Raw genomic sequence first — 12,041 nt, 5'->3', positions numbered from 1 at the left:
CAGGACTCTCAGCCACACAGCACACAGGACTCTCAGCCACACAGCACGGGCAGCACACAGACACACAGCACAGAATTGCTGGGAAGCTGATCCAGGATCAGGTCACAACTTATTCACTAAGTCAATCGTCTGTCTATCATTCAACAAATGGCTAGAAAGCCATCCAACCCTACACCACACACAGACACAGACACACAGACAGACAGACAGACACACCCACACACACACGCACACATGCACACACAGACACAGACACACACACACACACACCACTCACACCCACACGCAGACACACACGCATACCATGCACACCCAGACACGAGCACACACGAGCACACACACATACACACACACAGACACACAAAGACACACACGCACACACACCATTCACACCCAGAGACACACACGTGCGCGCGCGCATGCACACACACACAGCCTCTGTCTGTGGGTGTTGGAGCAGGAACTCCCAGCAAAGCCACTGCAACATTCAATTATCCACTCGTTTATCAAACAACAAATGTTAGAGAGGCCAGTGTACACCACCCACGGTTAGGCCCACAAGCACCACAAACAAGAGAGTTTCTGTACTTCAGGAGCCTACAATTTAATGTGAACATGGGTTCCTATGGTTCACCTGGACTTCTCTGTGTAACAGAAATAAAGGCCCTTATCCACTCATTTCCAATGAAAGATATGTAAGAAAAAAGGTCACAAGGATAATCCTAAAATATTAAAAACAGTGAGTATCTCTTTTAATGGCAGAACTGCACCAGTTTACTTCTATGGTTTTGTTAATTTTTATAAATCGGTACTATTCCAAAACCAGGTTTTTAACAACTGCCATTTCTGCCAGAGTAGGGATATCGGTAGGGTAGTAATGAGATCCATAGCAAGTATCTGTCATGCATGTCTGTAGTTAGGATGTCCATCACTGAAGTCAGAAAAAAACCTAGAAAAGGGCTCTACCAGATGGGCCTCTACAGGGCAAAAAGGATGTCCTGGCTCAAAGCACTGCTTGCTAGCTAACAAGATCGTGAGAAAAGGCTTCCCACTGTCCAGGCTACTGAAGCCACCCCCACACCATCAGGCAGTTAGAGCAGGCCTCTCCCATCCCTGAGACCAGACTGGAAGAACAGTTCCTTCCTTACCTTTTGTACTTCTCTAGAAGGTCCTTAGCTTGATCTTCAGCAAACAGAACCCCAGCATGGCAGTCTGGGAAATCACCTGGGATGTCAGGTGACCGTCTGTACTGAGAATGTACTGTAGCCTCTTTTAATCCACCAACTCTTGCACCTCGGTAGATCTAACAGAAAAGTCAAGGGGCCCTGTCAGTTTTCTAACCTGAAGCGAAATTGCGTAACTGTCTGTACAGGGGAATGAGAAACAACCTTAAAGCCCAGCACAAGGAAAATTAATAAATGCCCGTTAAGATAATCCTACAACCAAACACCAAACAATAGTAAAACTGAATGGATGAACCTTCAGTCAATATGGGAAAAAAACTCAATATCCAGTAAATACAACAGGTTGCAGACGCATATACACAATAAGCATACAGATTAAAACATGTACTTACAGAGATACAAGCATCTGATAAAGATATGAGAATATGCACAGAGGTAGCAAACACCAAATCATAACGGTGTTACATTAGGAGGAGCTGAGAGGTGTGAGGGACGTGGACCACTGCCAGCGAAGCTGGAAGCTTTGTCTCCTGAGAGAGACGCAGGCACAGGGCGCACAGCCCTGCAGTCATGTGGACCTTATCCTCTCTGTGTGGATGAGCTGCTCCTAACCGTCTGGGGATGCAGCTCAGTCACAGAGAGCCTGGGTGGCAGTCGTAGCCTGCCTAAGACCCTCAGTTCAATACTCAGTACTGAAGAAAAAAAGCAAACAAAGAGTTTCCTAATAAAAAAATTAGGGGGAACAATTAAAAAAAATCCCCTTCCTAAATGATTAACTGCTCCTTGCACTAGGTGTAATTGCTAAAAAGGTAATTGTCTGCACAAACCTAGCAGGCTACACTGACATAGGCCTTACCTTCTCTAGTAGAGTAATGCTTACACAATCCAGAAGATGCTCATACACAGATTTTAATAACAATTTTGGCTACAGTTAAAAACTAGGAACAAGTATATGCTTATAGTTAACATTTAAAATAACAACAGTATGCTCTATACTGCTGTAAAAGCTAAGATAAAAAATTTATTCAGATTAAAAATATGACATTGTTACCTATTAAAAAAAAAAGTATCCCATTTCAAAACCTTCAAATACTGTTCCTTAGCAGGGCATGGGAAGGTGCCCGGGGAGATCATGAGACAAGGGTAGACACATGGATGATCAACACATAAAGCAAGCATGTATGGAAATGTCACTGAGTAGCTGTACAGTTAGTATGCCAATCACTGTAAGAAAACAAAAAATAAAACGTGTGGAAAATGTACAGTATTAGCCAGGCGCTGTGTTTAAACCCAGGAGCCTGGGCAAGAGGACAGCAAACTCCAGGCCAGCCTGAGTCTGTCTTCAGAGGAAGCGGGGCTACACTGCTGTCTTGTTTTACTATTCAACCTTATTTACTCTGTGTACGTGTGCATGCACATGGGCACACGTGTGATGGCACACGTGTGGAGGTCAGAGGACAATTTGAGAGAGGTGGTTCTTTCCTTCCACCATATGGTACTGAGAATCAAACTCAGGTTGTCAGACTTGGTGACAAGCCCTCTAACCTGCTGAGTCACCCTGCTGGCCCATAGGTTATCCATGAGAACCCGGATCCAGGAACTACATGTTACCAAGTGTTCTATATTTTATATCCACTATTTCACCCTAAGGACAGAAGTACACAGTTCCTAAATTGTACATAATGCCGGGAACATTTAGCATCTATTATCAATCAAGATTGTGTTTTAAATATTGCAATTATTAGCTGAAATCAAAAGGAGACTTACAAATGGAATCCAAAAAGCCATGCCCCAGCCCTTGGGAAGGAGGACATCCCAGCCACTGCCCCAGCCCAGTCGGTCTTCGCCAGTGACTTTTCCCGGCTGCTGTATCAGAAGGATAGGAATCTTGGATTCACGAGCCCCTAAATCAAGCTGCGATCCGGGCACCAGCAATTCACTCCTCATCCTGTTTAAATCCTAAGGGAAGAAAACGAGTCAACGCAAACAGCTATAGTCTTCTAGATCTTACTGGGTCTCCCCAGAAGCAAACTTAAAAGTTAAATTTTCATTTAAAAGAGAAAGGTCTGAAGTAGCAAGCACAAGCCAGTATAAGTAAAAATATCCTTTCTAAGGCAAAATATTGTAAACTTGCTGTGTGGGCTGCTGTATGCTGAAGCATACAGAAGACTCAAAGTAAACTGACTTTGTTCATTCTGCTAACCTTGTCAAAATCAGTTCTACAATTGTACACTCTATCCCTTTTATTCTGTTGTGCTGTTATCAGTAAGTAAGGCAGTGCACAAATTAACCACAGCTTCTCAAAGGTGGGCAGTTGGGAGAAAGTGCTCTCTGCTCTTGAGGAAATATCTTAGCAGGTCTGAATGATTAAAACAGAAGGCACTATGAAGGCGTGGACCAATGCAACAAGGAGTGAAGGGTGCCCTCTCAGACTTCCCTTGGTCTGCTCGGTGGGGCCGAGATGCCGGGCCAAGCACCTGGGCTGAGTTCAGAGACTCCCAGCGAGTGTCTCAGTGACTGGTACACAGCGCTCCTCCATGTTTTGATACAACTGTAACCTCAACTGTGCTCCACAAACCTTGACCTTTTCACTTTGCTAAGCTTCTGTGACTTCCTGTATATTTACTGTTTACTGTCCACTCTACAGCATCTTCCCTTTAGCCCCAAGCTTCCCACCTGGAATTTAAGACCTGTCTCTTTAAGATATCCATTCTTGAGAAGCACACGGTCTGTCAAATGCTTCATCTTTCCCATGATCCTCTCCCAAATCCTCCCCTAACTGAACAATCCCACAAATCCCAGAGCTCACTGTTCACCCATTCCAATGCTTACTGAGCACCTCTGATGTGCTGTTTCTCTAGAACCTGGGAATAAAGCAGTGAATAGTCAAACGGGACTCCAGCTCCATTAGCCGACACCATCATGTTAGGGGCTAGTCTACAGATACCCTTTCTCATCTTCCATCAACCACCAAGTCTTTTATCCTCTGGAAGTATGTTCTGAACCCCAGCTACTGCACAATTCCAACCCCCACCACATCCTATGTGGTGTAGTTCTTCCTTCTTTTACATTCAGCTACTTTATATACATGTTTCTTTTAAGGCTATCTGACCCAGCCCTTTCTCTGGCTCTCTCTCAAGCAGAACCCCAGTCTAACCTTCCCTCCACATACTGCCAGAGTGAAATCCAGTCATGCTGTAACCAGTCTTGAAGCCTGCAGTATCCCACACAGCTGGTCTACACCTTGATGCCTTGAAGTCCTCTACACTCTAGCCTGTGTCCCCTCAGAACTCTCCCTTGTCCCACTACTAACTCCCAGCTCTTGCCCCATCAGGGGATTATGAACAGGTCAGACCTGGGCCACTGTAAACGCTGCTTTTTCTTCCTGATACCTTTCTCAACTGCAGCCTTGACCCTGCCTCCCAGAAGTCTGGCTCCCATCTGAGAGTGAATTCAAACATCATCGTCTCCACACAGGAAGCAGCCTCAGTGTCCCTAGGCATTCCTTAGGCTTCCTAACATGCAAGTCACCTATCAGTATCTGATACAATGTCTGACTCTGGTGGGGGTTCAATCATTTTGAATTTACAGACAGAATACTTAAAGGTAATAAGATCAAAGAAAACATATTTAAACCAGGAGATTTTACACTTCAGGAAAAGGTTTTTTACTAGAAAGCATTCTTTTGTTTTGTTTTGTTTTGGTTTGGTTTGTTTTGTTTTGGTTTTTTCGAGACAGAGTTTCTTTGTATAGCCCTGGCTGTCCTGGAACTCACTCTGTAGACCAGGCTGGCCTCGAACTCAGAAATCCGCCTGCCTCTGCCTCCCAAGTGCTGGGATTAAAGGCGTGCGCCACCACTGCCCAGCGAAAGCATTCTTTTAAAAAAAAAAATCAATGTATCACAATAAAGAATATATAAGTAATGGGACCCTGAAACATAGAAATCGCCGTGTAGGATCTCTTCTACAGTGACTCTCCCTGGCACTCATGAGCTTGCCATGGCCTGGCACGATAATTACCTGATCCAGGGTTTTATTCTCCGTGACACTCCTACAGACATCCTGGTTCCAGATGAAGCTGTGTGCACACTCCACAGGCACTCCCTGCAGACGCAGCTGCTGAACTTGCTCATTCTCTGAGAGGGAAAAGAAAGAGCCTTCAAACCACACCGTCACTCCAGCAAACCCTAATGTAGAAGGCTGAAGACAGGAAAGGGTTTCATTCAGTGAATAGGGATTTACTGAACCAGAAGACTTTCCTTGGCGAAAAAGACATTATTTTTAAAATTGGCTTCCTAGACCATGAAATAACAAAGGCTAATACTTTTCCTTGATACTTACTTTTGTGCAGACACACAACTATACTAATAAGCTGCCCCTCTCATTTAAGATACTCAAACTCTAGATGACACCCTTCATTACCCTTTATCTCGGGTCTCTTATAACTAACATTTATAAGTTACTCACTCCTGTTTGTAAAACATGTTTCTCCATTCCTTTAAGGTGAGCAATGTTTGTGAACTATACTGTTTCTTGAGAAACAGTTTTCATGACAGAAAAAAAAGTCAAATCTAATTTTGTTAGACTGAAGAATTAAAAAACAAAAACAAAAAAATTGAAGAGGGAGGGGGCTATTGTCCCAAAATACCAACACAGAAACTTGCTCAAAAGTACATAGCTGTGTGGGTCTGCTGGCCGGGGAAAAGACTACCCACTATATGATTGACCATGTGACATCTAGACAAGGCAAAACTACAGATACTCTGAAAACACAGGGGTTAGCAGGAAGAAAGCTGCAGCCTTCAACTCACTGTTAGGGACAGGCTTTTTCTTCCCAGATGGAGAAACATAGTTGTATGAAATGATCCTGAACTGAGCACCGGAAGTCACTACTGCCCTGTGCTGTAGGAGTGCTCACGAGCACTGAAAAAGGAAAAGATGACTGCCCATCCGCCATTTTGAAACAACCAGACTTCACGGCTCTGGTGGTTTGGTAAGGACATACAGCCAGACTATTACAGGAAAAAGTTTTAAAATGAGCCCATGCATACAATTGTAGCTCAGTATTTTGTTTCTTTCCTTTTGTTTTGGTTGGTTCACTGCTGCTAAAGAGTCAATGTAAGGAAGCTGGGTGCATGCTTGGATGCACGCTGAGGATATCCCCCGCCTCGGAGCCTTACTCCCTGATCCCACAGCCAAGGTTAAAGCCGGCTCTTATCTGGCCAGGCCAGGTTCAGATCATCTCTGAAAGTGCAGCAGCTGCTAAGGCAGCAGATAAAGCAGACCACACGGCACAAATGTGGTGTGAGGTTTTCCTCCCACGTCCCCAGAGTTGAGACTTGAACCTGGGCCATGTGGTGTTAGGCAAGAGCTCTATCACCCAGCTACACCTCCAGCCTTGGATCTGTATTTTGAAATCTCACCTCAAAGCTTTACACAGTAAACTATTCTGTTAATGAAAGTGAAATGTGTTCTTAAAAACGTTAATAATTAACTCTTACTTAAGAGGTGAATTGTACAAAGCATGAGAATACAGCAGTCAGGCTCCTAGGGACCTTTCCCTGTAAAGCCTGAAATCCAGTTTATATGAGAAAATAAGGAGCTTGTTACCAAAGCAGGCAAACCCTTCTTTAAAGACGAGTATATGTGAATTGACTTTACTGTCACTGTTTGAGACACTTCTAAGGATTGACTTTTTTTTTTTTAAAGATTTATTTATTTAATTAATGTATATGAGTACACTGTCTCTGTCTTCAGACACACCAGAAGAGGGCATCAGATCTCATTACAGATGGTTGTGAGCCACCATGTGGTTGCTGGGAATTGAACTCAGGACCTCTGGAAGAACAGTCAGTGCTCTTAACCGCTGAGCAATCTCTCCAGCCCCAAGGATTGACTTTTTAAATGACCCAGTCCAAAGTATATTTCTATCCTTCATTTTGATTTATCTTCCTAGGTGAGAAATTAAAAGTACTGAGCTAATACTAATTCATCAAATTCACGTGAAAAGTGTCCTCCTTGCCAGGCATCACATACTCTTGCCCGCAATCACATACTCAAGACTCAGAACTGTGCATGAGGGAGCCAGAGGGAGGGTAACAATGATGACTTGGGCTCCACAACAACTAACTTACCTATGTGTCTTCAACTCCTCTCAGCCACCTTTTATGTGGAGCTCTCATGGGGCCGTGTATTGGTCCCTAATAAGCTAGCTAACTACATGTAGAGAGGTGAAAAACAAAATTGTCAAGTTGTTATGACACACACTTAAATGTTTGTCTCCCAAAGCTCACAAGCTAGCTTAAACTACTCTCTTAATAAATGGTGTTTGAATAACAGTAAATCCAACACAACATCATCACAACTGCGGCAAACCCTGAAAGTCCCAGCCAGCCCAAACCTACCTTCCCACACTCCCAACAAAGAGCTCTTGGGTACCGCTACTGTCAAAACCATGAGGTCTGATACTTCAGCACCTGGGATGGCCTTGCCAGGATTCGAACCTGGATCATCTGTATGGTCAGACAGAGGCTTCCAATGAGCACAAGACCAGCTGCCGGTGCACATCCCTTCCTCAAGGTAAATTCTGAAACTCTAGTTATTTGTGAGAATAAAGAAAAGACACACTTTACTAGATACTGAAAACAGAGAACTCAGAAAAACCTCAAGACCAAACCTAAGCAGCAAGCCCCGTGGTTTACAGCTCCCATGTGAAAGATGCTTCAGCACCATGTCGTCTGACACAGCCCAGACAAGGCTGCTACACAAGTCACAGACTGAAGTCCTCCTGCGTCTGACAAGCACCTTACCTTGGTATCTTTCTGGATCAGGCAAAGCTCTGGATCGCTGTGGGGGCAAGTTTACTCTTGGATCCCTAACTGTCAATCCCAGAATAGTACCTGCTGGAAGTTCTGCTGGTGACGATATCCCTTCAACAAAACAGACAGAATGAATGCATAAAAGCAAGTTTACAGAAAGGCATTCCCAGGGCCTGTGATGTGGCTCAGTGAACAAAGAGACTTGCTGCCAAGTCTGACAACCTGAGTTCAATCCCTGTGAGTAAAGGAGAGAACTGACTTCCATAAGTACACACATGTACATGTATACATGCGCAGACATAAAATAATAAAGATAATAAAAATGATTTTAAGTAAAAAAGTCACAATGTAGTATTAACACGATCTTGTTTGTATTTGGAAATCTTTCAAATTTTTCCAATAAAACATTTTCCCCTGGGATAATTGTTTTAAAATACCTATCCCCTTGTGCCCACTAATATCTTCAGAAAATAAATTAACACCTTAAAAATAAAGTTTCTTGTAAAATAAAATTGAAAGACCATAAAGTCATTACCTTACAACATGAGCACACGTCTGTCTAACAGCCAGGTGCATGGGGCAGTACGTACAGACATTAGTTCAACACCTATTGCTCGCTTACTCTTACTTCAGAAAGCTGGTTATTTAGAATACGAACAAGCTCGTCATTCATAAACAAGCATGAACCCGTGTTTTAATCTTTAACTCTGGGCTGCTTGAGTCACTTGTTATATCACAACAAACAACAGCAGGATAAAATGCAGGGCTACTCCTCAAGGCCCACCAGCAAACTACTCTCCTGACCACCTCCCACCCCCCATTTCCTCCTCCCTAGCATCAGGGTCCTCCCTCCTTGTACCTCCCAACAACTGAAACAATGCTTCTTGTCTTTGGTGTAGAGAAATGTCATCAGAGCTCCTGCAAGTGTCAGTCCACCAGTGATGCGGTGTCTCCTCTGCATCCTCTTCCCCCTGGAAAACAAGGACACGGTGATGAGCCAGGCCCAGTGCCTGCTGCAGCGGTAACATGGCTGTAACCAGGCTCCACTTGCTTTGTTTGTGTAAGAACAACTGCTTCACAAGGAATGGCAGTGAAGATGCCAGCACATCCAAGACAGCAATTGCTACGAGACTAAACACTCTAATTAGCAATTTCACATACACAGGAATACAACCATGGTTCTCAAAGACATGGCTTAAGTAAGCACTGTCACTCTCTCCCTAAGAGACCCTCTCCCATCTCTGTTGGGCTGTGGTGAATGCACGGGCATGGGTCCTGTGGGTTGAGTTGTGGGTCCGCCCCAAGGGGCTTAGTGAGGCAGAGACACTGGAATTTGACTGAGCTCACTTTGAGTGCCAGGCAGACATCGGGCTGTGAGAAGCTGGGCGTGGGGAGAACACAGTCTGAGACCCCATGGGGGCTGGAGCTCTTGAGTTGGGGATCCCTGGGCCAAGTGGGTGGGCGGGGACCGACTGGTCTCAAACCCTTGGGCTCTCAAGTGCTGCTGAGAGGTCACAGAAGGACCGAGCAGCCGAAGTGGGAAGGAGGACAAGATGAGCCCCGGCAGCGCCCTGCGGGTAGAGGGCTCTTGGTTAGAGTGACTCGCTTGGCTGGGTGTGGGCTAGAACATAGAAAGGTCGTCTGTTCCCGAAGAAGAGAGGTAGTCCAAGTCTTAAGACATGGTCTTAAAAACTTTATTGTCAGCCGGGCAGTGGTGGCACACACCTTTAATCCCAGCACTCGGGAAGCAGAGGCAGGAGGATTTCTGAGTTTGAGGCCAGCCTGGTCTACAGAGTGAGTTCCAGGACAGCCAGGGCTATACAGAGAAACTCTGTCCAAAAAAACAAAACAAAAACAAAACAAAAAAGATCTTTATTGTCATGGTGGAAAATGGATGAAGCTATACCCCGTATTCTCAAGGTGGGCCTGAGGTTAAATATCTTTTGCGAGGAGGAACGTCTGAGGAGGATTGCTTAACTGGCTATGCCCTCTGTCCTCTAGGTATCTCATTATTATGGAGATCAATCTTGGGACTCTGTGGCCTGTAGTCATGCCCTCTACCCGTGGAGGGGCTAGTGGGCATTGTCCTACATGCCCGAAAGGCTAAGATCGATGGAGGTCTTCGGCCTCATGTCAGGAGCCTGGAGTCTGGGAGCATGGCAAAATGCTTGCCATCCCTTACAGGGAAACCTGTGAGGTCTCCAGCCTGCCGGTCTCCAGCCATCTCTAGCCAGTGCTCGACCAGAAACCATGCTGTCCTTTCACAGTCTGACACATCTCTCCACTTTCGTCCTCTCTAACTTAAGCAGTAAAGTGTTCCTTCTCACCAAACCAATGAAAACCTCAAGTAAACCACTGCACTATTCTCAGCGACACCAGACGAGATCCTTAAACACTTCACGTACATTTCTCTTGGCAAGGCTAGGATTTAGCAAGGTTGCCAAAGCATTTTAAGTATAGAAGTGTGACAAATACAACAGTCAAGAGCCACTATTATGCTGAAAGCCTTCTCGAGCCTAAAGTGGTAACTTGTCTGCCACTCCCTAGCAGAGCTAAGTGGTGTGGAATCCATGCCCTAGAACCAAGCCTTCTGAATTCAAATCTTCATTCCATCATTTGTGAGCACATACAAGACCTTCTCTGTATGCTACCACTATGTATGCTAAGCACTGGAGACAGGGTAGAGGGTAGGGCCAGCACTGCCTGCCATCAGGACCCGCAGACATCAAGGAGATATTAACACAGAGCTGACTGTACTAGTAAACTGAGGAAAAGTACAGGTGCAAGAAACAACATGCAAGCAAGTTAACCAAGCACACGGAAGGTTCCAGAGGGAACAGTGCAGGTGACAGGCTGAACCCTGAAGAACGAGGGACGTTTAGCCCACCCAAGAGTAACACAGCACAGTGCTCAACAGGTAGAAAGAAAACAGGTCTGAGTCGTGAGGGAAATGGGAAGTAACACATTCTAGAACCTGAAGGCCGACATGGCTGAAGATCAGAGCTGAGGCAAGAACTGCAGGTGAGACGACAGAAGCCACTAAGAGCCACCTGCATTTGATCCTTAGTTACAGTTAAATAAAGGTACAAATCAGTTCTTCAACCACTCAGTCACATAAGTGGTCAACATGACCGGTGACTGACGGCCAATCTCGAGAACACAAAGAACATCAGCCCTGCTTTTGATATGAAGTGCCGGGAGACATGTTGCTCATAATCTTCCAGAAAATCGGTCAGATGAGCCAAACTAAAAGGAAACAAAAACTAAAGGAAAGGGGGAAAACAACTGACATAAAATGTCAGAGACGTTAGAGACATCCCAGTGCCCACCTATGGAGCAGGGCTTACCTTCTACAGACTCAGGAAAGCAAGCAGAGGATATAATTAAATATTCAATTGACTATCACACCCACTGAGATTCCATCTTCCAGGAAGTGAAAGATTAAAAAGATTAGTAAAAACAAGCTGGGTAATGCACTTTCCAAGACAACCCAGCAGGATGGAGACTGTGGTGAGGCCTTACGTATCTGCCATTTACTCACCGTGTGGACAGGAGCAGCCCTCAGTGCCGAGGTCAGGATACAGTGCGAAAGAGGACCGATCAGCCGGAACCTGTTCATCTCCATTGTCAAGTCACTGAGAGAAGACCAGAAAACAGAAATGCCCATCACACGTGATGTCTGTACCACTGCCAAAAATGGACAAATCATAGCAGACATGGTGGCACACAGCACAAAGCAGAACCAGGCAGGGTGGCAGAGGCAGGCAATCTGAGTTTGAGGCCAGCCTGGTATACACAGTGAGTTCCAAAGACAGCCAGAGAAACCCTCTATTGAAAAAACAAAGGCGCTGGGCGGTGGTGGCACACGTCTTTAATCCCAGCACTTGGGAGGCAGAGGCAGGTAGATTTCTGAGTTCAAGGCCAGCCTGGTCTACAGAGTGAGTTCCAGGACAGCCAGGGCTATACAGAGAAACCCTGTCTCAAAAAAAAGAAAGAGAGAGAGAGAGAGAGAGAGAGAGAGAGAGAGAGAGAGAGAGAGA

At 45.2% G+C, this 12,041-nt stretch overlaps 1 protein-coding gene across 1 annotated transcript in view; it reads right to left on the bottom strand.

Annotated features, from left to right (window-relative positions):
• The window catches only part of Pop1 (POP1 homolog, ribonuclease P/MRP subunit), a 30,572-nt gene that overhangs the window by 4,087 nt on the left and 14,444 nt on the right, over positions 1 to 12,041 (bottom strand). The window contains exons 9-14 of the mRNA XM_028766265.1: positions 11,543 to 11,636; positions 8,861 to 8,972; positions 7,993 to 8,112; positions 5,204 to 5,319; positions 2,952 to 3,143; positions 1,149 to 1,303 (exon numbers count right to left, since the gene is read on the bottom strand). Of these exons, the coding sequence (XP_028622098.1) occupies positions 1,149 to 1,303; positions 2,952 to 3,143; positions 5,204 to 5,319; positions 7,993 to 8,112; positions 8,861 to 8,972; positions 11,543 to 11,636 (789 nt within the window). The remainder of the gene's footprint in view (positions 1 to 1,148; positions 1,304 to 2,951; positions 3,144 to 5,203; positions 5,320 to 7,992; positions 8,113 to 8,860; positions 8,973 to 11,542; positions 11,637 to 12,041) is intronic.

The sequence above is a fragment of the Grammomys surdaster genome, unplaced genomic scaffold, assembly GCF_004785775.1.
Source record: "Grammomys surdaster isolate TR1022 unplaced genomic scaffold, NIH_TR_1.0 63, whole genome shotgun sequence".
Lineage (NCBI taxonomy): Eukaryota > Metazoa > Chordata > Mammalia > Rodentia > Muridae > Grammomys > Grammomys surdaster.
Note: the sequence above shows the minus strand (reverse complement) of the source record. Positions and strands in the feature narration are given on the sequence as shown.